Source organism: Ursus arctos, unplaced genomic scaffold (genome assembly GCF_023065955.2).
Source record: "Ursus arctos isolate Adak ecotype North America unplaced genomic scaffold, UrsArc2.0 scaffold_37, whole genome shotgun sequence".
NCBI lineage: Eukaryota > Metazoa > Chordata > Mammalia > Carnivora > Ursidae > Ursus > Ursus arctos.
This window is the reverse complement of record NW_026623053.1, coordinates 28,101,610-28,129,502: the sequence shown is the minus strand read 5'-3', so window position 1 is coordinate 28,129,502 and position 27,893 is coordinate 28,101,610. Positions and strand designations below refer to the sequence as shown.

Here is a 27,893-nt window from a genome sequence, read left to right as displayed (position 1 = left end):
GAAAAATCTTGAGAGTCCTGTTGATCCTTTTTAAAAAAAAAATTAGTTAACTACAGGAATCAGAACATATTATGTCACTATTATCTGCTAGCATTAAAGATGATAAAATTTAGTTTTGTATGAATTTTCTAGTTATGAACACTTCTATTAACAACAGTACTGCTGTGATCTGAACAGGAACGTGTTCAAAAGACCTTTCCTCATCCAATTGATAAATGGGCTATTGCTGATGCACAATCTGCCATAGAAAAACGAAAACGAAGAAATCCTCTCTTACTGCCTGTGGACAAAATCCATCCTTCATTGAAGGTAGTAAAAAAATAAAATAAAATAAACATTGGGAAGTTCCTTATCATGAATAATACTTCATAATGTATTGGAGTATTCATACAGTATTTATATAGCATGGTCTGTGGTAGTGTGTGCGTGTGTGTACTTGTGCGTGTACATATATACATATATATATTTCTTAATGTGTATACAAATAAAAATAAATATACTCTGATAAAATCAGATTTCCTTTCAAATAACATTAAAAGTTATCAATAAGCAGTAATACATCTTTGTGGTATCTTCTGTTGAGTACTACCCCTGACTGATTCTCAGCCTCTTGTTAAGAAATATATATTGTCCCGGGGTGCCTTGAGGCTTAGATGTTTGAGCATTTGCCTTTGGCTCTGGTTGTGATCTCCAGGTCTTAGGATCGAGCCCCATGTCGGCTCCCAGTTCAGCAGGGAGTCTGCTTCTTCCTCTCCCTCTACCTCTCCCCCTGGTTGTGCTCTCTCTGTCTCTCTCACAAATGAATAAATGAAAAAACCTTAAAACAAAACAAATTAAAAAAAAACAACTATATATTGAGCCTGGGTGGCTCAGTCGGTTAAGTGTCTGCCTTCAGCTCAGGTCATGATCTCAGGGTCCTGGGACTGAGTGCCGCATCAGACTCCCTGCTCTGCTTCTCCCTTTCCCTCTGCCCCTCCCCCCGCACGTGCTTTCTCACTCGTTGTCCTGCTTTCTATCAAATAAATAAAATCGTAAAAAAAAATATATATGTAGTCAAAAGCTATGGTGAGTTCAGAACTGTTTTTAAATTAATTTGTATTACAGATATTTTTTATATACATTGGAAAAATAGGCTAGGGAATATTATTTCATCTATAGAAAATACCTGATGTATGTAGATTTGAATCCCCCTTGGTAGCAATTTCAAGACTTCCCCTAATTCCCCACTCATATGCACACATCCTCCCTCAGTACAAACCACTGTCATTTAGGGATATTGGTTATAGGTCCTTGAAGATAGCAGATACTTGTCAAATGGGTTTTGGGTAATGTATTAATTAAGAGGTTTTCAGTGAAGTCCTGGCCAAGATTTCTATATTAAAATCAATAATCTCTTCTTCCTTGATACTAAACGCAGATTTGTTAGATCAGATGTCTCTTTAAAAAGCCCTTGATACTGGGACCAGTGGCTCATTCTATATCCTTTGGTACCTGTAACTTTAGACATTTGGTTTATAGAAAGTTCTTTGTAAGCAAGAATGTTGGATAAAATTTTTAAGTGTTTAATTGATACTTGCCAGTGCCATTTTTTGGAATTAAATTGTTCATTCTTTCCACAGGAAGTTTTAGGGTACAAAGTGGACTATCATGTATCCCTATATATTGTGGCTGTGCTAGAGTATATCTCAGCTGATATTTTGAAGTTGGCTGGTAATTATGTTTTTAATATCCGACATTATGAAATATCTCAGCAGGACATTAAAGTGTCAATGTGTGCAGATAAGGTAAGTGTTAAAAGATATTTAAACTTAACTTGAATAGTAGTGACTGTATGTCACCTCTACGTCTGTCTTTTTTATACATGTTTATATTAGTAATTTTTATAATTCCTGGTATTGGAAGACAGAAAAATGTTGGCATTTTAGACAAACCATGATATTTTCAGCATATGAGAGGATGGGAATCTCCCCCCCCCCCATCAAGAATCTTTTACCTACAAGAAAAAAACATCCAAAGCCTCAAACCAATTTCAGAAAAATAGTTTGAATTTTATCTTTTTAGAAAGAAAATATATACAGAGTGTTCAGGTACTTTTAAGTATAAGTAATTTTGAAAAGTATACTTTGGTTTCACAGAGTAGTGGGGTACAGGTAGAGACCAAAAGACTGCAATACCAGTGTTTCTTCATTCTGATACTTTTTTTGTTAGTTACCTTGTTGCTTCCTGGCTGTAAGCTTCTGGGGGAAGAGACTGAATCTTTTTATTTTCCTTTCTCTTCCTTTTCTTTCCTTTTTACTTTTTAAAAAAAATATATTTTTTTTACTTTTTAAATCAACATATTTGGGCATCTGTCAATGTGCCAGTCACTGTCCTGAGCATTAATGATACAGCACTGAACAAGACAGCAGTCCCTGTGTAAGAAGGAATTTATTTTAGTGGGAAATAAAAATATTGTAAAAAAATAATAATTGCAGCACAGTATGATTAAAAACTATTATAAGCCAAAGTTGCAGTAGAGAAAGTGGTCACCGCTGTCATGGGGGAGACCAGGAACACTTCATAGAGAAGACGCCTAAACTAGACCACTAAGGCTGAATGACCCCTAGAACTTGGCACATGCCAGTGGTTCTCTACTTTGTACATCAGAATTACCAGAAAGAATACTGATGCCTGCATCTGACTCCCGGAGGTTTTGATTTACTTGGCCTGGGTTAGGACTCTAAGCCTCAGTATATTTTGAAAGCATCCAGGTGATTCTGATACACAGTTATGGTTGAGATCTGCTCTAGTCTGCCTTGGTCTCAAAAATGATTTTTCACTTGAATTTTGTAGTAGAAATTCCTTGATATTTCTATTTTGACTTCTAAAATTACGATTACATACTTTAAAAAAAATTTTTTTTTCTATCTCAGACTTTAGAAAAGTTGCAGGTACAATAAAAGGTACTCTCCTGTGCCCTAAACCGCTTGAGAGTAAGTTGCCAACATAATTTACAAACAAAAACATTCTTCTGCATACCCATGGTATGACAGTCAAAATCCAGGAAATTAACTTTGATACATTATACTATCTAATTTTCAGGCACCGTTCAAGTTTTGCCAGTTGTCCCAGTGATGTCCTTTATAGCAAAATGATCCAGTCCAGAATTAGTCATGTATCTTTCAGTCTGGAATAGTTCCTCATAATTCTTTAACTTTTGTGGCCTTGATAATTTTGAGGATTACAACTAGTTATTGTTTGAAATGTCCCTTACTGGGGCTCCTGGGTGGCTCAGTTGATTAAGCATCTGCCTCTTGATTTTGGCTAAAGTCTTGATCTCAGGGTCGTGAGTCCAAGCCCCACATTGGGCTCTACACTGGGCGTGGAGCCTACTTAAAAAAAGAAAAAGTCCCTTACTTTAATTTTTTCTGATATTGTCTCCGTATTAGATTCAGGTTATGGATCTTTGACCAGGAATATCATAGAAGTAATGCTGTACTCTTTTCATTGCATTTCTCACATGGCACATAATTTTGATGTGTCCCATTACTGCTGACGTTCCTTTTGATCACTTGATTAAGGGATTGTTTTCCAGGCTTCTCTGCCTTGAAGTACTATTTTCCCTTTTGTAATGAATACACATTTTGTAAAATATTTTGAGATTGTGAATATCTTGTTCCTCATTGCACTTGAAATTTATTTGTTTATTTTAATATAGACTTGTGGATTCTTATTTAATATGCTATCCATTATCTCATTACTTGTTTTGATAATTCAAATTGTCCCAGATCTGGCCAGTGGGAGCTCCTTCAAGTTGGCTTCTCTGTCTGTATCATTCTTTGAACACTTTCTTTTGACAAATGTTCCAGGTTCAACTTTTTTTTACATGCTGCTCAAGCCTGGGATTAGTCATTTTCTAAAAACTCCAGGTTCCTTTTAGTGGAGAATGGTATTTAGAAACCAAGATCTGGGTGCTAGATAAGCTCACTGCTATTAGAGTGTACATGTTCTGGTCTCTAGAAGCCAGATTTGGGGAGTGAGTGTGTGTATACATGATATGTATACATACATATCTTTATTTATTTATGTATGTTTTTGTTGTTATGGCAGCCCGAGAAAACTAATACAGGTGTGTACTTGGACAAGTTGTTTATTTTCCAGCACAGGTGATCTATTAGCACCGACCTACATTTAGGTGGGGGTGGGCCTATAAGGCAGGTGGTAATTCAGTTCTGCTTTGAAGATAGTATTTTATTTACCTATTTCTGAGTGGGTAGAACAATTTTGGGAAATCTGCTGCTTTACCATTCTTTCAGGCTTATGCTTCTAACTCAAGAACTACCGTATGTCTACCAAAAAAGAATTGTCTGTCTTTATATGAATTCACAGATCAATCCAAAACTAATACCACAGGGTTCATTTTAGCCCCCCTTGTTCATATTTGTAACTGCCTTCTCTGACAGTGAGAAATCTGGCTCCCATTTTTCTTAATATATTTTCTTATTTGATCTCTTATCCTGTATGTAACCAATCTCCTAACAGTCCTCTCTTCCTGCAGTGGGATAGGCACCTTCTTTAATTCTTAATAACAGTTGCTGGTATAGTAAATATGCATTAGAAAACATCACACTATTCTCTATCATGTGCTTCTACAAGAGTATCCTTTTATTTTTCTCCAAGTGGATATGGCTTTCCTTACAATAGGACAAGGAACTACTACCATTTTGAATGCCAGATATAGCAGTATGCATTTTATGTACACTACCTCATTGAATTTTTTCATCAATTACATTTTACATAGAAGGAATCTGCTTTCAAAAGAATAAATAACTTGTCTGTAATCACAGGTGAGTAAGTGGTTGAACCAGGATTTTGGCTCAGATTGTTGTCCTTCAAAGGTATGCTCTTTTTGCTATTATATATGTGTGTTTATGTGTGTGTATGTATGTATATACACACGTATATATGAATACACACATATATTTCACTGTTAGGTCGATCTTATTTCCATAAATATTTATCTTTGCATATCCAATTTTATTTGTTTTTTCCCTTCAACTTTTCATATTTCTCTTATTTGAATTTTCTTATATAAATTAGCTTGTAATGCACACAGCTGTCATTGTTCAATGTTTTAATTCTAAGTACCTTGAGACCATTTTATGAAAGTATGGAAAATAAGTTTCTACATTATTGATTTATATCTGTCAGGTTTTGATGGACATGTTTGATCAGGATGACATAGGTTTGGTTTCTCTCTGTGAAGACGAGCCTCGTTCTTCAGGTGAATTAAACTACTATGACCTTGTCAGAACCGAAATTGCAGAAGAAAGGCAGTATCTACGGGAACTAAATATGATCATTAAAGTGTTTCGAGAAGCCTTTCTTTCTGACAGAAAGCTGTTTAAACCTTCTGTAAGTACCTTTTTGGTTTGAAATTCTTTGTACCCCAAAAGTTAAATAGCAGCTTAAAATCATAAATTGGAACTTTCTTTTTATACTTTATGAGTGTATAAAACAAAACTATTCTATTATGTAGTATTGATAGTTTTTAAAATATGCGAATTGTTCTACAGTAAGGGCAGTGACAGTGAAGGTTAGACACAAGTGCACACAGCTGCCCTGACTAGAAAGGGGGACTACGCGGCAATGAAATCTCTCTGCTATGCAGGATTCGAGGTTTATAGTCATTTGTTTGAACATAGTGAAAAACATGTATGGTCTAGAAAAGAAAGACTTAATACTTTTTCATGTCTTTTGGTAAGTACTTTAAGGCAGTGGTTTAAAGTTTTAACAATGGAACTTTTTAAGAAACAAGTTTATGCAGAGTGCCACATAAACAAAGGCAGAGCTACTCTGTTGGAAAATGGGGTAGAAGTGGTGGGAATAGGATGGGAGCCTGGTCCTTTTTTTTTTTCTTTTTTTTTTTTTTTTTAAACCTTTGTAGCTTCTAAAGTCAACTTAAGGAATACAGCTAGACAAATACTGTCTTTTTTAAAAAGTTTTTTTTTCTTTCCTTCCTTTATCCCATGATTTATTTTTCTTTAGATGTCTATGTGTCTGCCCTTCACTTTAAATACTCAGCCTTTTTTCTACCTCCTGACTTCCTCCCCCAAATAACTATTACATGAGTGAATGTGCAGACACAGCTGGCTAAGTGTTTAAGATTAGGAAGTGATTTAGAGTCTTTGATTCTTTTCCAAAAGCATGAGTTTCAGTGATAATGTAAGGTTTTTTAGTTGGCCTCTATCCTTTTTTTTTTTTTTTTTTGGTACTTATGTTTAGTTTAATGTTTAAAGCAACTCCCACTGGACATACTGATTTAAGTAATCACGTTTTGTCATTTTCAAAGTACTATCTATTTTATGTGACCCTTATAACACTGCTCTGAGATAGATAAGACAGGTATTATCATCTTTACCTTACTGAGATGAGGAAATTGACACAAAATGATTATGACTTGGTAAGTGAGTTACAGAGGTTGAACTTGAACTTGAGTTCTTTTATACCACAGTATAATTGGTTCTATCTAAGAATAAAAACCTAACAGGTGTTGGTAGCTTATTTTATCTTCTTTGCCTTTTTTGTGTCCCATTAGTTTTCTTTCCTCATGAATTAATTATTTGGGGGTATCTACTCATTGATAGTGCTGATTCGATAGAAAATTTCTATTAGGATACTGAAGGGTCAAGAGAAAAGAATTCCTTTTTTTCTCTTTCTCTATATCTGTGAATCTTTTTAAGCTTTTAGCATTTAGATATGGATTCACTATATTTACTGTATTTTTTCTTCTACTGTATGTTTTAGTCTCAGAAGATGTAAATTTTTGAGGTAAAGACCATCTGAGATTGGGGCATAGTACTCAGCAAACATTTGATAAAGGAATGAGTGACTTAAAACTAATCTTAATTTACTCCTTTAGGCCCTATTCCTTTGTCTTCAAAAAGCTCACATTTGTGGAGGACCTAATATATGCCAGGAGCAGTTCATAGAAATCATCTCATTTAATCCTAAGAACCTTATGAGGGTAGATAGATATTAATATGCCAGCCATGTGAACTTGAGCAAATTACTTAACTGCTCTGAGCTGGTTTCCTCATTTGCAAAAATGAGGATGATGATAGTACCTATCTAATAAGGCTGTTATGAGATTACATGTCAAGTACTTGTAATAGTGCCTGAAACATACTAAGTGACCTAATCCAGAGTCATTTATCTAACAAGTGTGGGACCAAGATCCACGCTCGGGTCTGTCAGGTTCCACAGCGTATAGTGTTTCCATTTCAAAATGGAAGAGTAAATGATAGTTGGCCATAACCTGCACAATCAGTCATATAGTCTGTTTGTGTCCAGAAGACTTAACAATTCAATGGAAAACAGTGGAAGCTTGAATGAAGTCTTACTAATTCCTCCTCAAATTCAGGAGACAGGCCACAAGTTGTGAAACTGGATTGTATTTGGATTAGAAGTCAGGTCTTCATTTTGAACCCAGCTTTTATTGTTAACTAGCTTTTTATTTTTATTTTTTTATTTTTTTTCTAAAGGGGAAAAATATGTCTTTTTTTTAATAATATTTTTTTATTATATTATGTTAGTCACCATACAGTACATCACTGGTTTTTGATGTGAAGTTCGATGATTCATTAGTTGCGTGTAACACCCAGTGCACCATGCAGTACGTGCCCTCCTTACTACCCATCACCAACCTATCCCATTCCCCCACCCACCTCCCCTCTGAAGCCCTCCGTTTGTTTCTCAGAGTCCATAGTCTCTCATGCTTCATTCCCCCTTCTGATGACTTTTGCTTTGTTATACAATATATTATATGTCTTGGAATATATTAGTATGCAATTGGATGAAAATGTACCCTTAATACTTATATTACTTATGTTTAGTAATTTTTAAACAAAATTTCAACCTCACATGTCTTAACTTTTCTTTTTTTCAGGATATTGACAGGATTTTCAGTAACATTTCAGATATACATGAATTAACTGTGAAACTTTTAGGTTTGATTGAAGACACAGTTGAAATGACTGATGAAAGCAGTCCTCATCCGTTAGCGGGCAGCTGTTTTGAAGATTTGGCAGAAGTAAGTTTACAAAACTACTTTATAATTCTCATTACAGTCCTGAATAGTGTATTAAAAAATTTAGTAAAATATTCTCTGTGAAAATTAGAGGACATTGCTGACTGCTATAAAATAATACTTAAGGTTGAACTAGTACCAAACTAAAATTACATTGTCTGTATTTTTAGTGACACTTATTTTATAGTGTATTTATGGTAATATTTATAATGAAAGTTGGTTGAGTAGTAACATTTAGGATTCTTTTAATGGCACGTGCATTTAAAGTGAAAGAAAATAAATTTTATTGACCATAGTTATGTAGCTTTTGTAGATTTTGGTCTTAATTTCCAAAAATTGAAAAGGAGGTTTATATTTTAATTCTTTTCCAAGGTGGAAATCATTTTGTCTTTTAAGTGATGGTTATAAAAATAATGTAGCTCATTGTAAAAATATTCAGAAAAATAGAGGCAAATATAAATAAAGTGATAATCGCTCAATTTTGCAACACCCAGAGATAACTTATCCTTACAACATATATTATTTAATCCTTAAAAATATTTTTCTACATACAGATACAAACCTGTTTATTTACAAAAATAGACTGTTACTATTTTCTTCTGTTCTCAATGTATCATGAACATTTTCCATGTTAATAAATAGACTTCCACACAATTTTTTAATATATAAGTTGAAGTTTAGTTGACATACAATGTTATATTAGTTTCAGGTGTGTAACTCAGAAATTCAACAATTCTGTACATTATACAGTGTTTACTGCCATATGTGTTCTTACCATCTGTCACCATACAAACATTATTATGATATTGTTGACAATATATATTACCTATGCTGTACTTTTCATCCCTGTGATTTACTCACTAGAAGTTTGTGCCTCTAATCCCCTTTACCTATTTCACCCATCCACCCTCACTTGTCCTTCAACACTGTTTTTGAAGTCTGAATTAGTACCATGTTATATGGAGACACCATAACATATTTTAACTTTACTATTAATAAACATGTAGGTTGCTTCCATTTTTGTTATTGCAAGAAATACATTTATATTGTCTTCATAGTCTAATAATTCTTTTAGGATGTATTCCTAGAAGTGAAATTATGAAGTGGAATTTTATTATTAAAGACGAGGAAATTTTTAGAACCTTAAAGCATTTTGCCAAATTTACTTTCAGATAAGCTCTAATATATGCTGCTCTTTTTCCCACACCTTCACTAACTCTAGGTGTTACTCTGTTCATTTTTGCCAGTCTAATGGGGGGGGGGAGCTTTTATTTTTAAAACTAATCATGTTAACATCTTTGTATACTCATTGGCCATTTTTATTGCTTTTGGAAAACAGGTTGTTGTAAAAGTGCTTTCTTTAGTTTTCATGTAAAAGATGTTCCTTTTTTTTTTTTTAAGATGTATTTATTTATTAATTTATTTGTCAGAGAGACTGAGAGAGAGAGGAACAGAGCACAAGCAGGGGGAGCGGCAGGCAGAGCAGGCAGAGGGAGAAGCAGGCCCCTGCTGAGCAGGGTGCCCAGTGTGGGGCTCGATTCCAGGACTGTGGGATCATGACCTGAGCCGAAGGCAGAGGCTGAACAACTGAGCCTCCCAGGCGTCCCATGTAAAAGATTTTCCAATGTTATAATCCTTGCCTATATTTTTTTGAAAATATAGATGAGTTTTATTACATCCATTTTAGAGACAATGAAACTGATAGAAGTATTCAGTTACTGATACCTAAGCAAAATATTCAGCCTTGATTCTTATTAGCAAGTTTTTACGTTACAATACCTTCGCATATTAATCTGTAGCCTGGTTGCTTGCTGTTCTCTTAAAATTATCATGGTTCAAAGACAATGTTATTTTCTAATTTTTATTTTGTTTTTTGTGGTAAAATATACATTATACATTATATAAGGTTTGCCATTTTAACCATTTTAAGTGTATAATTCAATGGCATTAATTAAATTCACAATATTATACAACCATTACTGCTATCTTTTTCCAAAACCTTTTTATCACCCCAAATAGAAACTCTGTACTCAGTAAGCAGTAACTCCCTATTCTTCCCTCCCCCCTTAACCCCTGGTAACCTCTAATCTACTTTCTGTCTATATGAATTTGCTGATTCTAGATACATGATATAAGTGGAATCATAGCAATATTCTTTTGTGTCTGCTTATTTCACTTAACGTGGTTTCAGGGTTCATCCATCATAGCATGTATCAGAACTCCATCCCTTTCTATGGCTGAATAATATTCCATCGTATGTATATATCACATTTTATTTATCTGTTTATTTGATGATGGACACATGGTGTTTCCATCTTTTGGCTGTTGTGAATAATGCTGCAATGAACACTGGCATACAAGTATCTGTTTGAGTCTATTTTCAATTCTTTTGGGTATATATCCAGTAGTAGAATTGCTGGGCCATGGGGTAATTCTTTGTTAAGCTTTTTGAGGAACTGCCAAACTGTTTTCCACAGGGGCTACACCATTTTATATTCCCACTGGCAAAGAATGAGTATTTCAGTTTCTCTCATCCTCACCAATACTTGTTATTTTTTGAAAAACATACTGTATTTTTAAAATACAAAAACGAAACGAGTCTCTTAGTTGTAACTAAACATTGGGGATATTGATTATTGTCAAGTAATAGGAATTTATTGAAATATAAACATTGTACAAAATATGGGCAACTTATATTACTGTGTATTAGTCTTTGCCTTCTTTTTCTAATTTTGAAAAGTGTTGAGTGGATAAAACAGTGCTAACAGGTTTTGCTTCCTTGGAGAGTATCTTAGGTATGAACTCACTTTAACCTAGGTAAGCCTAACTGAAATTTCAAATCCAGCCTTGTTTTGCTAATAAATACTCTTCATTTACTGGGAACAAATGTGCATAAGCATTTTAATAGTTTGATAACTTCTGACCACAAATTCAGTGATCTATTTTAAGACCTTGTCATCTATCACTCAAGACCATTACATACATTTAAAAAATTTTTCTAGTTATTGTTTGTCCCCTAAAAGTAGAGAGCAAAAAGTTCTGAAACCTAGTTGAGAACTTGATTAAAAATTTACTATTAAATAATCTGCCATATTAGTAGAAAAGATGTTCTTTTAAACCTAACACATTCTCCTTTTTAAAAAAAATAGGAGCAAGCATTTGATCCTTATGAAACATTATCACAGGACATTCTTTCTCCAAAATTTAATGAACATTTCAGTAAGTTGATGGCCAGACCTGCGGTGGCTCTACACTTTCAGGTAAACTTAAATTGATTTTTTTTTGTTGTGTTTTTGTTTTTGTTTTATAAAGCAACTAAAGAAATATCTCACCATCTTATTCTTCAAATATTTGTAAGTTCCAGAATCCTTTCATAAAGCACATAAGGAACTAATTCACCAGTCCTTCAAAATCTGTTCATTGTAAGCTTGTTTTAGATGGTCTTCTGGTTTGTGGCTCAAGTTCTTTCAGGCTGTCCTTAATGTAGAAATGTTTTATAGAATATTACACATGCTGGTTGACTGTAAGAATTTGGCACATTCTAGATCCAGGATATAGATACTAATATGTCGCGCTTTTTCAGGACCTTATTCCCTACAGAAGCTGGAACAGAAATCATAAAGAGTGGAGAATATCCTCGTGTGATACCCATATTGACTTCTCTACCATGCGTGTAATTTAGAGGACATATATTAATGGGGACTATGCAAGTTAATTGGTTCGGTAATGCAGTTAGATGAAATGAAAGGAAGTGGAGAGACAGAATTACATTTTTACCTTTTCAACACTTTTTACGATTGGCATTGATCCTTGACTATTTACTGCTATAGAAACATCCTGCGTCTAGACTAGCTCTTCTCCCCTAGCATATGAATACGGTCTTTATTGTCCTAAAACAAGCAAATAAATAAACAAAGCTTTCTTCCCTCTGGCTATTCTCCCCTTTCTTTTTTTTCATTTGTAAACCAATTATCTTCATATTACTTTTTGCCATTCTTTATCAAACTGCTACCATCTGTATTCTGATCAGGATATAACACTAAAAACTGTCCTTGAAAATGAACTTAATTGCCAACTCCAGTGGGTATTTTGATTTCATATTTATGCCTGTAGTATTTGTTCATCCCTTCCTTGTCCTTTTGGTTCCTATAATACTTTCTCCTAATTTTTATGTTCTTTAATTTCTTATTAGTCTCCATAATTGTAGATGTTCTCCAGTTTCAATTATCAGCCCCTGCTTTTCTGCCCCTCTGTACTCTCCTTGAGTGACTTTATCTGTACATGCTGCTTCAGCTGTCGCCTATATGCTAGTGACTTCCTATTTGTATTTTCAAGCCATAATACTCTTAGGAGCACTGTGTGTGTGTATATTCATTCATATAACCAGCTGCCTTTTGAATTAATTCACTTGGCTATCCCACAACATTTCAGATATAACGTGTTCACAATTGAACTTACAACCTTCTCTCTGCCTTTTTTACTGTGAATTCCTATTGTCTTCTATTTCATTCAATAACTTGTCAACTTGGAATAAAAATTACACCTAATTTTCAAAATTTACTTCAATTAAGGAATAATTTTCTTAAGCTTAATCTTATATATTTATGTAAACTGTAAACATTACTTAAATGGGACAATGTAACTATAAGATCTTTGCATAATTATTAAGAGTACTCACAATATTTCTTGTTTCATTCCTGTTTTATTAGGAATTCTTACTGTGGGATTTGAATGTTTAAAACCCAATTATTTAACTGTTGCTCCAGGTATTTAGTGAAATTTAAAGACTTAAATAAAACCCTTTTTCATACCAAACTCACTTTTACTGTATTAACTTTAAAAAGATCCATTCATTATAAGGTGAAGAAGGTAATGCTTCATTAAAAAAACATAAAGCAAAAAACTTCTTTAGAAGCTTTAGCACACTTAAAGAATGTTAGCTTTGGAGTCAGAACTTCTGGCTTTGGGCCAGTCAATGATTGTGTTATCCTGAGCAAGTCACTTCACCTCTGAGACTTAGTTTGCTCATTTGTGACGTGATGATAATGTCTATCTCTTACGGTTTTTGTGAAAATCAAACGGGAATACACTAAGCACATTTGGCATATATTAAAATACTCATTCACTTGTTTTATTTATAGTTCTTACACTATAAATACACATTGCATTAGCACTTTAGGATACACTTTAGCAGTATTTCAGTGCCAGTTAGCAATATAGCTGATCTTCGTAGACTTAATTTTAAAGTTTCATCTTGGTTCCAGTTACAGCATTATATATAAAATATATAAAAATATCTCTGGAGTGATTCATATCACTATCTTTCATTAATCAAATGACGAAAGAAATTAATCTTTAGGAAAATAAGTTGATTCGGCATATCATGGTAACAAGTCCATTGAACAATTTATAATTTAATTTCAGTTAACAATTTATGAGAATTATGGGAGTGTTTGCCTGTGAGGATACTTTCAAGAAGCATCCTGTGAGATTCTTTCCACATACATTGCTGTTGTCTGTATTTATCAGAGGAGGAGAAATTCCAGTTTAAATAAGTCAATCTAATGACATTTAAAATCAGTATAAGTAACTTTTAAATCCCTTATAAATTTTAGAAAATAATTTATTCTACAGACGATTAGTTTTCAAAACTGGGAGATACCTACCCCTAGCTACACACTAAGATTTTTCAGGCGATATACGGGCACAGACAGCTTTAAGGGAATCAGTTTGTAGCCTGGCTGCTACCTTGTTTGTGTTTTTGTGTTCTCTTTTCCATCTTCTCTTACACGTTACTCCTTGCCATATTGAATTTCCCATTATGCATCGATCCAAGGTATAAAAACCTGCAGGGTCCCAGCCAGGGGGAACAAAAAACTTGTGCTCTTGAAGGAGAGTTCACTGAGTGCAAAGCAAAAGGGTTTTTAAAAGCAGGAGGTAGGGTAATTGTGTTAAAAATAAAAACTCTTAGTAGCTAAAATGTCATGTCATATCTAAGTATATCTTGCCATATCTAAGAATTAAGAAGTGAGATCATTTACAACGGTGAATATTAATTTTTTTAAAAGTACCTCATCATTAATTGGACATTAGAATAAAGGAGAGGGAAGGGTTGTGAAGTTCTCATACTGGGGGTAGGGTGTTAGGAGCAGTTACAGATTCTCCCAGATGCTTCCTGTGCTTCAGACTGTGACATTAACATGTATGTTTGACTTTAAGAATGAAGTTAGACTTCCTGCAGAAATTGTCGGATCTAGCTCTTTATTTTGAAATTGAAGATTGTTTTTGTCAGTGTAGTTATAGGACATATTTTTCATAAAATAAATAAGCTCAATCTGAGGTTTATTTAATCATCGTTTGGTAAAACATATTTAGATCACATCTACAATATACAGTATCCCAAAAAATTCATCCTTCATAACTACTTAAACTTAAAACATTTCAAAAGATGATGTAAAAATATACAACAGGTTACAAGCTTTCAAAATTCTTTTAGGGTGTGGGGAAGCCAAAACTTTTGAAGAAAAGTTGTATAGGACTACTGTGAAAGTTATTATTGCTGTATAAGAAATGAAGAAATGTATGTATCTATCTAATGACTTAAAGGAGGAAAAAAACCCCTTCATTTTACAGCACTTTATTTTCCATGTAGAACATGTGTTCTGTTATAGTTTTGTTTAAGTCTGTGTCTTGTATTTTTAAAAGCTATTTCTGTTAGGCATTGCTGTTATATATTCTTGAGACCAGAGATATACAGTTATGTCTTTTTGCTTTGCAGTCCATTGCTGATGGTTTTAAAGAGGCAGTTCGTTATGTCCTTCCACGCCTTATGCTGGTGCCTGTTTATCATTGTTGGCACTATTTTGAATTATTAAAGGTAAGGTGAAGCCTTCCTGAGCCAAAAGTACTTGCATTTATGAGGCTTAAGAACTAGTTTTGTTTTTTGTTGTTGTATTTTTAAGATTTTATTTATTTGAGAGAGAGAAACTGAGCATGAACAAGGGGGAGGGGCAAGAGGGAACGGGACAAGCAGACTCTTTGCTGAGCAGGGAGCCCGATGCAGGGCTCAGTCCCAGGGCCCTTGGGATCATGACCTGAGACGAAGGCAGATGTTAACTGACTGAGCCACCCAGGCGCCCCAACAACTAGTTTTTGATCTGATCATATTGTTTTTAATACTTTTTATTCATAAAAATAAAGTATCTTAAATGTCTACCTTCTTTTCCATGGAGAAAAGCCTGTATTTTTTGTCTTCATATCATTTTCAAGTGGTAGATAGAGGAAAATATGTCTTTATCTGTCATTTTATAATATAGAATTTCAAAGTACTAACATAGACTACTTTTTTCATAACTTTTTGGAGGCACACGATAACAGTGATATAACTCTTATGTAAGTAATTGATAACTTTTATATATAACGTTGATCTAAATTTCCATCTTGTTTTAACTTTCTTAATAAGAAAAGCACTTTTAAAGTTGACATTTTTTTTTTTTTTTACCATGCAGTATAGTATTCTTCCTCTCTTAGCTAGGACCCAAGCAACATATGACAAAAGATTATGGTAAAACTTGAACTCTTTTTATTTATGTATTTATTTAATAAAGATTTTATTTACTTATTTGAGAGAGAGTAAGCAAGCACAAAGAGGGGGGAGGATCAGAGGGAGAGGGACAAGCAGACTTCAAGCTGAGCAGGGAGCGTGACGAGGGGCTCTATCCCATGACCCCGAGATTATGACCATAGCCAAAATCAAGATTTGGATGCTTAACCTACTGAGCCATCTAGATGCCCCATAATTTGAGAATATCTTGCTCAGTAAAATTTTCTTCTGTAACTTTTTAAATTGCTTTTTAGAAGCTGAGCATCTTTCTGCCTGAGTATTTTGTACCTCTCCTTTAGGATACCACGTTGTTGCTTTAGACAACCTGTTCCGACTTTTTCCATTTAACCTATTAATAATAATATTAAAACCAGAATAACTCTGTATCCTGTGGGCACCTGGGCAAGAAGTTCTTCTGGTGATTTCTAATGAATAGCTGTCTCAAGAATTCTTTTTTATGAAGTCTTGTTACCCGTAATGCGTGATGCTAGCTTTTGAGCACAAATAGACGAACAACTTGATTCTGAATATCTCTATGGAAACTAATGGATCCATAAAGAACTCATAAAAATGATTGCAGGCTTCATATGAATAATACATTGGCTGCCCCAGGTGTATGTTTGGATTTCTAAAATTTTTTGGATAATGTTCGTGTCTAATTGGAAGTTCTGTCATCAGTCTTATAACTTCCTTCAAATATTTGCCAACGTTTAAAATTTCTGGTTTGACCTTATAATTGAAGCTTATTTTTTTCCTCTGTCTGGATGATTGGTTTTTTAAATCTTCAAGGTTGATCTTACAGTTGCTGTGTCTGCATCTGAGATCAGGACATTAACCATGATGGCCTGACTCATCCTGAGGCTTTAGCTACTTTGCCACCAGTTAATCACTAGATTCCATGTCCTCTTAACCATTGAAATTGGGTCTTGTAGAGTTGGTCAGCTAATTAAAATAAAGAATCAGAGTGCATTGGTGGCTCAGTCAGTAAATCAAGCAGCCACTCTTGATTTCAGCACAGGTCATGATCTTAGGGTCATGGGATCCAGCCCCATGTCGGGCTCTGCACTCGGTGGGGAGTCGCTTGAGAATCCTCCCCCCTACCTCTCCTTCTGCCCCTCCCCCACCTCACGTGTGCTCACACCCTCCCTCCCTAAAATACATAAGTCCTAAAAAATAAAGAATCATTTAAAATATTATATACATTTTATTTAAATAACCACAAAACCCCTATAGATTGACATTTATATGTACTTATGTGCTAATATGTTGACAGGGTAAAATCTTTCCTTTGAACATGCACCTTTCTTGCTTACATCACAAAAATTATATTCTGTGATTTCTGTTTTCCATTTCTTTTTAGATGGCACATGAATTCGAAGATGTTTGTATAACAATCTGAGTGCAGAAACCTAGGTTCTTAAAATTTTTCCAAATCTTTTACATTATCTGCCTTATACCTTTTTAATGGAGCTTGCCGTTAAAGTTACTTGATTGAGTTTTCATATAAATATCTTCCTTTTTTAAAAAAGATTTTATTTATTTTAAAGAGAGCAGGAACAGGTTGAGGCAGAAGGAGTGGGGAGAGAGAATCTCAAGCAAACTCCACACTGAGGGCAGAGTCCACAACAGGGCTCAAGCTCATGACCCTGAGATCATGACCTGAGCGGAATTCCAGTCGGTTGCTTAACCGACTGAGCCACCCAGGTGCCCCTCTAAATATCTTCTTTTATACTCCTATCTCTTTGACTTATATGATTGAGTAATTACATAATTACAATATAAGCATGACTTGCATAAGCATATTTGGAAACACATATTACTGGTTCTCGGTAAGCATACAGCTCAATTAGTGGGATCAGAAGGACCTAAATATTCTAGAATGTGGTCCAGTTATTAGCATTTATTGTTCTTGGGAGTCAGTCTTTATCTTATACAGTGGGAATAACCCATAGTAAGAAATGCATTTAATGTCTTGACTGTGTGTGTGTATGGATATATACACACATATACATGAAAGAAAAACTTTCATGAAATGCTGCTTACCATTTCATGCAGTGTCTGCTGTTTCTATTCTGTTCCACTTCTTTTAAAAAGTGATTGTGACCCACTAATGGATTGTGATATGCAGTTTGAAAAACACTTAAATAAGGACTAATTCTAGATACAAGCTAAAAGGATGAGAAACTACTTTCTACTCTTAAATTTGTTCTGACTGTGATACTGTTGGTTTTTTAAAACATTAATTTATTTGTAATTGTAAAATATACATAACATGAAACTTCACATCTTAGCCATTTTAAGTACGCTGTTCAGTAGTGTTAAGTATATTGTTAAGCAGCCAGTGTGACTGGCCATTTGGATTACTTCTACTTTCTGGCTATTGTAAATAATACTGCTATGGGTATACAAATATCTCCTCAACAGCCAGCTTTCAATTCTTTTGGATATATACCCAGAAATGTAATTGCTGAGTCAGATGGTAATTATATTTTCAATTTTTGAGGAAACACTGTACTGTATTCCATAGCACTATACCATTTGACATCTCCACCAACAGTGCACAAGCATTCCCGTTTCTCTACATCCTCATCAACACTTGATATTTTCTGTATTTTTGGGTTTTGATAGTAGCCATCCTGCTGGATGTGAGGTGGTATTCCATTGTGGTTTTGATTTGCATTTCTCTAATGATTAGTGATGGTGAGCATTTCTTCATATGCTTGTTAATCATGTGTGTAAGTTCCTGGGAAAAATATCTACTTAAGTTCTTTGCTATTTGAGGAGGTTATTTGTGTTTTTGTTGTTGTGTTATAGGAGTTCTTTATATATTCTGGATATTAATACTTTATTATATGTATCAGTTGCAAATAATTTCTTCCATTTCTGTAGATTGCCTTTTGTGGTATTCTTTGACTCAAGTACTCATCCAAAAGAAATTTCATTTCATGTTAAGCTTACTTTGGATGAGAACCATAAAAGAGAAGGCTGGACCAGTGTAACTTAAGGCTGTCACATTCCTTAGGGAATAGAAAGCACAATTCTGGAACAGTTTTAAGCCTGTTTCAATCTGAAATTTGCTTCAGTCCCATACCAAGGAAGATTTATTTGTGTACATAGCATTTAAATATTATTCACGTTTTACTTCCCAGAACCAGAATTTATGATAACCAAGATAGAAAAATAACTACATAATGAGAAATATAGCATATTACATATAGTTTACTTGAAGTTATCTTATAGTACATTTTTGGATTGTTGTTATTCATAGCAATACTTTAAAGTTCATCTTATGCGTAATTTATTTCTTTTTTGTTTTTTTCAGATTTAATCCTTTTTTAAAAAGATTTATTTATTTATTTTAGAAAGAGAACCAGAGAGTGCGGAGTGGTAGGCACAGAGGGAGAAAGAAACTCAAGCAGACTCTGTGCTGAGTGCACAGAGCCCCACTAGGGGCTCGATCTCACTACTGTGAGATCACAACCTGAGCTGAAGCGAGTGTCAGGCGCTCAACCTACTGTGCCACCCAGGCGCCCCTCAAATTTAATCCTTCTGAGGTTGATCACAAAGTACTTTCATTTTCTGTTTTTTTCCTCAGATAAATTATAGATTTTTTCCTTAGGTGTATTTAATCCTTATGTAAGAGGAACAAGGAAAAAACAATTCACTTCCTGATTTGTAAGTGACTTTGTAATATACTTATTATATTCCAGCATATTCTATATGTATCCTTTTGTTGTTAAGAACATATCTGGTCTCCATTCAGAATTGAGATATTCAGGGCCAAGTAACATTATTTTTTTCTTTTCTTTTTCTTTCTTTTTTTTTTTTTAGATTGATTTATTTATTTGAGAGTGTGTGGTGGGAGGTGGAGGGAAAGAATCCCAAGCAGACTCCCCACTGAGCGTGAGCCAGACACTGGCTTGATCTCAGGACCCTGAGCTGACACCAAGAGTCTGTTGCTTAACCAACCAAGCCATCCAGGTGCCCCTCAAGTAATATTCTTTAATTCTTTGGTCATTCCTTGGAAATTTAGTCATGGAAGGAATAAAAATTCTCCTATCAAGAGAACCTAATCCTTCTTAATTTAAAGCTTAACAGGAAGACCTATTAGTAATAATTCTAATGAGGTTCATTGGGAAAGATAAGCCAATATTTCAATATGAGGTGATTGAGTTTCTTTAGGTAATACTTTCACCTTTTACTTTGAAACACAGAGACAAGTTACAAAAATAGTATAGTGTGCTGCCTTCACCTGGATTCACTAATTATTTAAGATTATGTAACATTTGCTTTGTCACTGTCTTTGTGTTCCTGTGTATGAGTATAACATAAAAGCTTGAGTTGGTTAAGCTCAGGTTGTGATCTCATGGGTCATGGGATTGAGCCCTTGAGTTGGGCTCCATGATCAGCGGGGAGTCTGCTTGGCATTCTCTCTCTCCCTCTCCCGCTGCCTCTCCCCCTGCGCTCTCTAAATCTTAAAGAAAAAAAAAAAAAAAGCTTGAGATAATCTCTATTGAAATGAATGTTCTGACTATTGAAAAAGAGTACAAGAAATATTTTGCTACATAATAAATACTCTTTCAGTGCTGACACATCATTCAAGGATGTCCTAAGGAATAATAATGCATTTTTTAAAAAACACATAAAGAAAAGTGATCAGTTTTAATGAGTTGAATTTCCCAACAAATTACTAAAACACTATTTTTATGAAAATGTAGAGAGAACTTTATTACAACAAAAGAATTGACTACATGTATCATTTCACATCAAGACTACACTCCCAGTATAACGAATTAGAGACAAAGTTATAATTTATTATAATTTACCTTTAGGCACACAGATATCCACAGTAGATACAGCATTTTATAGGAATTCAAGAGAAGCATATTAAGTATTTCAAGAAGTCTCATAGAGTTAAGAAGTGTAAAATCTTGGGCAGGATATACTTATAGACACCTAAGGAGAATATTGATTATCAGGTAAGCAAGGAATATATTCTTCAGTCAAGTTCGTAAGATATGGCACCTAATGAAATATCTCTTCCACTTTATTGCTTAGTTTAGGTGTTATTGAAAGGGCATTTATTCTCTTTTGCCTCTTTTCTAAAGCACACCAAGTTCATTTTATTTCTTAAAATGTTTAATTATCCAGTTTGTTTTAACATTGAAGGGGTCCCCTTCAACTCCTGGTCACCAGATTTAGGCATAGACCAGTATTTTGTGTAGTAGTGTCTGGTGTCGTTGTAGAGACACAGTGTAGTGTGTGGCAAAAAAAACATGGACCATGAAGTCAGAATTTCTGGGTTTGAATACAGACTCCACTGTTCATCTTGGGTGAATTACCTAACCTCTATGTGCTTTGGTTTCTTCATCTGTAATCTGTATAATAACAGTATCTGTCTTACAGAGTTGTAACTAAGATTAAATAAGGTAACGCGTAAAAGAATACAGAGTAAAAACTCAATAAATGTTTATTGTTAATTGTCTAAACACTTAACAAAATTACGAATATTTATACAGCAGTCGTTCATTCTGATTACCTTTGGGTACCTACCATGCAGGTACTGTACTAAAAAGGAATAAAACCGATGCCAGGCTTTAAGGAGGTCATGGCTTAGTGAAGAAGATGAATATTAAATAATTGCAACGAGTAAATGTAGTAAGTGTCTAAGAAGTAGTACTAATGAAATCACTGAGGCAGGAGTAACTAACCCCATCTAGGGAAGTAAGAAAAAAATTAATATGGGTGTTGGGTATATAGGGTTTATCCTGCTGTTCTGGTGTGTGTATATGTATATCTTATTTACTTTTGGGAGCAATGAAAGACAAATGCTGAGGAACTATTGCGGATTAAAGAGACAATAAATCACAGTATATGTAAATCAGATCATTATGTTGTGCACTGTAAACTTAGTAGTGCCGTATGTCAGTTACATCTTAATAAAACTGGAAAAAAGGGCCAGTGAAAACATGACTGTACCCTGTATTGGCAGGAAAATTACTCTAAAGGACACGATTGGGACATTTGACAAAATTGGATATGCACAAAACTAGGTAATAGAACTCCATCAGTGTTAAGTCTCTTGCAGTTGATCTCTATACCATAAAAGAGTATCCTTGCTCTAAGATGCACTGCTAACATGTTAAAGTAGTGAAGGGGAATGATACTATTTGAGAGTAATTTGTGTGTCACTTGAGTTTTCCTCATATTCCAAAAATAATCTCAAAACTATTTAGCAGTGGTTCTCTCCTTCCTCAGCAAAGGAACTGGAAGGGGGGGATAGCATCGCAAACTACTCTCAAATAGGGGAGAAAATGGTGCACGTATGTAGCAAAATGTTTAGAGCTGGTGACTTGTAGTATACAAGAATTATTTGTGTTTACGTAACTTTTGTATAAATTTGCTATTATTTCAAAAGAAAAAAAAATGTAAGGGGGGAGAAAAGGGAAGAATTTCCTAGAGAGGAGGCGTTTGAACTGTCATAGAGGCTAATTCACCAGGTGGATAAGGAGGGACCGAAGCAGGTATGTAGAAAGCCATAGGGATGTGAAAGAGCATGGCTTATTTGCAAGCAGTTCAGCATGGTAATTTCTGAGCCTGACTGGCTCAGTCAGAACATGCAATTCTTGATCTCGGGGTGGTGAGATTGAGCTCCATGTTGGGTGTACAGATTACTAAAAAATAAATAAACTTAAAAAAAAAAAGTAATGGACCTAGAACTCAAACAGCACTTATTTATTCAGTTCCTTGCTGAGGAAAGGGGATCATTGCTGAATGGTGTTCAGACTGTCTTGGAATATCAGAAAAATTTATCACAAAATTTCTAGTAAAGTAGTAGTCTAAAATCATAAAATAGATTTACATTTTTAACAATTTTCAGAAGGAAAAGAATTTTCAGAAGAAGTGATTATAAGTTTCCCTATTCTTGGATAAATGTATTTTTGTATCTATATAACCTATTATATAATATCTATATAAGTCTCTGCTTTGACTTCTGTCACATTGAAACATTGGAGCATCATCCAGTCTGAATTATCATAAGGTAAATTTTCTTCCACTTTGAGAGTGAGATACAAGAGAAATTTTTGGATAAATCCAGTAGAGCCAGAGTTGTTAGAATTAATAATATAATTTATAAGCCTTATTTCTAAGGGTTAATGAGATAGAATATTAACTTTTATGGTTTCTTGATATTTACTACAATGGTTGAATTTTATGTTGTAAAAAATATCAGTTGAATCTCACAGATGCTGTTTGCAGAAAAGTTTATGATAGATTGGGTTGCTAAAGTTAACATACTTGATTTAATGTGTAACAAAGATATACAAGCTTTTAGGCATTTCTGAAACTTAAGAACTTAATCACTAGAGAATATGAAATAATTCGTGTTTTTAATCTCATTTATAGTTATTAACAAAAGCAACTTGTAAGCTTCATGTTTTGCGTATTTTAAACTATTTTTATGTATCTGGAAATTGTCCAGATGGTTTTTGCAGTTGCTTTTTTTCCTGATTGCTATGGCAGTAGTGCTTTATATCTGTATTATATTTACATATGTAGAAAGAGAGTTGGTTTTGAGAGATCAGGTATACATAATTAAATAAAATTATAACTGATTTTATTAAGTATATTTAAAATTCATTTAGAGTTTATAATAGTTGTTGCTGTTTCGTCTAACTACAAGAAAGGGAAAGAATTGAGCAATGCAGGTTTAATTTTTGTGTGTTCTCCTTAGCAATTGAAAGCATGTAGTGAAGAGCAGGAAGACAGAGAATGTTTGAACCAAGCTATTACCGCTCTTATGAATCTCCAAGGTAGTATGGACCGGATTTACAAGCAGTATTCACCTAGACGCCGACCTGGGTAATTCCAAACTGTTGAAAATATGAGTGCTTCTGCATATTTCATTTATATCTGATGCCTCATTTTCTAAAGAAGTGTTATTTGTAGTGATACTTGCATTATTGAAAGTTGTACTTTTGTTTTACATTTTTCTTTTGGTCTTTAGTTTTGGAAAATTGGCATTGTCATATTAAGATAGATTTAATAAAATTTTAAAAGATAAATCTAATAATTATATGTTATGTAAGAAATTTAGGATTCTTTGTAATTTTAGTTCGTATGGCATTTGGAATGAAATTGAGTTTCTCTAGTACTTCTTTTTCACAATAATGAAATTGAGGCATGTATGCTGTGTGCAAAATTTAGTGTTTGGTTATTAAATACTTTTATCACTTGATTTGAGGTAGTTTACAGTTAAAGAAATATGGGTTGCTTAGCCATTGAAAAAGCTAAATTTATCTTGATTTTTTTTTTCTTTTAGCGATCCTGTTTGCCCTTTTTATAATCGTCAATTAAGAAGCAAGCATCTGGCTATTAAAAAAATGAATGAAATTCAGAAAAACATAGACGGATGGGAAGGCAAAGATATTGGACAGTGTTGTAATGAATTCATTATGGAAGGCCCATTGACACGAATTGGTGCTAAACATGAACGACATATTTTTCTCTTTGATGGCTTAATGATTAGCTGTAAACCCAATCATAGTCAGTCACGCCTTCCAGGTTATAGTAGTGCAGAATACAGATTAAAAGAGAAATTTGTCATGAGGAAAATACAAATATGTGATAAAGAAGATACTTGTGAGTGCAAACATGCTTTTGAGTTGGTATCCAAAGATGAAAACAGCATAATATTTGCTGCTAAGTCTGCCGAAGAGAAAAACAATTGGATGTCCGCGCTTATTTCTCTTCACTATCGTAGTACACTAGATCGAATGCTAGATTCAGTGTTATTGAAAGAAGAAAATGAGCAACCACTGAGATTACCAAGTCCTGAAGTGTATCGTTTTGTGGTAAAAGACTCTGAGGAAAACATTGTTTTTGAAGACAACCTGCAAAGTAGAAGTGGAATCCCCATTATTAAAGGAGGAACTGTAGTGAAATTAATTGAAAGGTTAACATATCATATGTATGCAGGTATGTGAAACTCATTACAAGTTTTTACCTACCTAGGGCTGAGAATCTAAAGATTTTCAGGGATGTTCAAAAATGCCTGAGGCATGGAAAAAATGGATTGCCTCTGAAATATAAAAAGAATTCGACAAAATCAAAAGGAATAAATAACTAATTAAATATCCCTAAGATATAATATTGTTGACTTCATTAATTATTAAATATTCATAAAAATTTTATGAATCTTGAATCGGAAAACAATCCTCATTTGTCAAGAAATATCGTGATTGACAGGAAGACCATGGCGGGAGAAACCAGAAAAAAGAAAAAGGAAGGAAGGCCTCCAAAATATGCTACTTTGAATTAATGAAACTGAATAAATTAAACATACAACCTGTTTTATACTCTATCTTTTCAGATCCCAATTTTGTTCGTACTTTTCTTACTACATACCGTTCATTTTGTAAACCACAGGAATTGCTAAGCTTACTGATTGAACGGTAAGAAAACTATTTATTTTACTTACATTAACATTTTGTACAAAGTTAACAATTTGTTCCTTGCAAAGTGGTGAGTACCTAGTATGTACTCAACCTGCTTTTGAACATAATTTATTTGGCATTAAATTAATGTATTACTATTCTCTTCAAACAATGTGCTCGTTAAAATCTCTGTTTATAATGGAGGTCTCTTCAGATCTTAGCAATATTTATAGTGTTAATCAGAAAGACCCAATTTTGAGTATGTATTTTAATGATTTTTTTGTGCAATAGGACAATACTTCCTTAAAAGAGACTTTTTAACTGTCACTTTTAATTAATTAATTAATTAATTTTAAAGATTTTATTTACTTATTTGAGAAAGAGAGCACAAGCAGGGGGAGAGGGAGAAGCAGGCTCCCCTCTGAGCAGGGAGCCTGACATGGGGCTCAATCGCAGGACCCCGGGATCATGCATGACCCGAGCTGAAGGCAGACACTTAACCACCTGAGCCACCAGGCACCCAGTATGTAACACTTTAAAGGGAAGTTTATCAGTAATTGCACTTTTCACATAAATGATAGGAAAGAAGGTTGCTTAATTAAAATAATTTTTCTGTTGTATTTGAAATCCTTTTCATTTGTGTATGAACAACAACAAATTTCTCTCACTTTGCTTCTTTTCTTCTTAGATTTGAAATTCCAGAGCCAGAACCTACTGAAGCAGATAAATTGGCCGTAGAGAAAGGCGAACAGCCAATCAGTGCAGACCTTAAAAGGTTTCGCAAGGAATATGTCCAACCAGTACAACTTAGGTTTGGCCTGAATGTTATATTTTTTTGTGTTCCATTCTATTTTCATTATATAGTTAGCACTTATAAGTTCTTATCTCTTAATCCAGATGGAGGTATTGTTAGACTTCATAGTAAACTTCCAAAGTTCTATGTGAAGTTACTCTTAAATACCCTGAAGAAATTTAATTATTAAAATATATTGTGTTGTTTGCATCAGATCCGTCTGGCATGTGATATATTGTGCTTACAGACCAGGATACCTATTAAGTAAAAATTGTAAAATTTTAACATTGCCCCTCCCTCCCCCTTTGTGATCATTTAGTAATCTGGGCTTTTTCATAGTTTATAATATTAATGGAATTTTTAGCTCTTTCCCTACTATTCTCTCACAAAATATATAGACATTTATTCATTCATCTAAAAAATCAGTAATTTCTAAAAATGTGTTTGATAATAGCAGCTGCTAGTTGTTAGGTACTTACTGTATGCCTAAGTGTTTTATCATTTTTATTTCATCCTGACAGCAGTTACTACTTTGTATATGAGGAAATTGAAACTTAGCAAGATAAAGTAATTCGAGATAGTCATACAGAGTGAGCAGCAGGACAGGATTCAAACCCGTATCCAGACAGTCTGACTTCCTAAGTCAGTGGGTTTTTTTCCTTAACCACGGAGCATTGAAAATTGGAGGCTCCTTTGATTAGTCTTCTTTACAGTCCCTAATTGTACATGATCTAAAAATTTTTTTCTTTGTAAATATGAAGGTGCCTTGATTATTGTTAACTAATAAATCGCAACTTTGGAACTGAGCATGTTATTTATTTTCCAGGATAATTGCCACAAATAAATGCAGTTTTAGTGGAATGATAGATAGATCCCAGCTATATGTCTCTCAGCCAAAACTTTTTTTTTTTTTTAAGATTTTATTTATTTATTTGACAGAGATAGAGACAGCCAGTGAGAGAGGGAACACAAGCAGGGGGAGTGGGAGAGGAAGAAGCAGGCTCCCAGCAGAGAAGCCTGATGTGGGGCTCGATCCCATAACGCCGGGATCACGCCCTGAGCCGAAGGCAGACGCTCAACCGCTGTGCCACCCAGGCGCCCCTCTCAGCCAAAACTTTTAACATGTCATTCTTTGTATAAGAAGATGATATTTTTAAAAAATTTTTAATTAAAAAAAAGATCTTATTTATTCATCAGCAATAAAGGAGTAATTTTTTGTACTAGCTACAGTGCATTTGTACTCCCCCACACTCAGATTAAACTTTTTTTTTTAAGATTTATTTATTTTAGAGAGAGAGTGCACACACATGTGGGGGAAGATGTAGAGGGAGAGGGAGAGAAGCAGACTCTGCACTGAGTGTGGAGCCCAACACTGGCTCGATCCCATGACCCTGAGATCATGACCTGAGCTGATATCAAGAGTCCAGCGCTCAACTGACAGAGCCACCCAGGCGCCCCAAAAGTATAATTTTAACAAAAAATTGATCTGAAGACCTGTTTCACATCATTGAAGCGCTTAGGTTTTACTTAAATACAAATTAGAGATTCTGAGTGTTATATTGGCCCTTGTATATAAAGTTGTTACCATGGTATTAGAGAAGTGAGAGAAGTATAATTGAATGCTTAGGTTTCACTAAAATGTGTTTCTTTACATTTTTTCAGGATCTTAAATGTGTTTCGGCACTGGGTTGAACACCATTTTTATGACTTTGAAAGGGATTTGGAATTGCTTGAAAGACTAGAATCCTTCATTTCAAGTGTAAGAGGTATATTATTTAAAGGTTGATTGAATCTTATGTTGCATATGAGTTTATTTTTAAATTTGCATAACTTTTAAGAAGCTAAACTGTTTTTTATTCTTAAATAGCTAAAATAACATTTGGTATGGTTTATAGACTCTAAGGAGCTCACATATGTTAGAACCACGTGAAGTCTTAGAACCTTGCCTCTTCAAGTTTGTTAGGAGAATCTTTTTTAAAAAGAAGTCATAAG

The 27,893-nt window shown here is 34.1% G+C and overlaps 1 protein-coding gene across 3 annotated transcripts in view; it reads left to right on the top strand.

Annotated features, from left to right (window-relative positions):
* SOS2 (SOS Ras/Rho guanine nucleotide exchange factor 2) overlaps positions 1 to 27,893 on the top strand; it is an 80,017-nt gene that overhangs the window by 25,376 nt on the left and 26,748 nt on the right. For 2 of the 3 annotated variants that reach the window (XM_057306425.1, XM_026513684.4), the window contains exons 3-13: positions 178 to 309; positions 1,620 to 1,784; positions 5,191 to 5,394; positions 7,928 to 8,071; positions 11,218 to 11,328; positions 14,847 to 14,945; positions 23,407 to 23,534; positions 23,995 to 24,650; positions 25,045 to 25,126; positions 25,797 to 25,919; positions 27,564 to 27,667. In XM_057306425.1, the coding sequence (XP_057162408.1) occupies positions 178 to 309; positions 1,620 to 1,784; positions 5,191 to 5,394; positions 7,928 to 8,071; positions 11,218 to 11,328; positions 14,847 to 14,945; positions 23,407 to 23,534; positions 23,995 to 24,650; positions 25,045 to 25,126; positions 25,797 to 25,919; positions 27,564 to 27,667 (1,948 nt within the window). Of the gene's footprint in view, positions 1 to 132; positions 310 to 1,619; positions 1,785 to 5,190; positions 5,395 to 7,927; positions 8,072 to 11,217; positions 11,329 to 14,846; positions 14,946 to 23,406; positions 23,535 to 23,994; positions 24,651 to 25,044; positions 25,127 to 25,796; positions 25,920 to 27,563; positions 27,668 to 27,893 lie in introns of all 3 variants that reach the window. The other variant, XM_048218016.2, reaches the window with a different exon arrangement.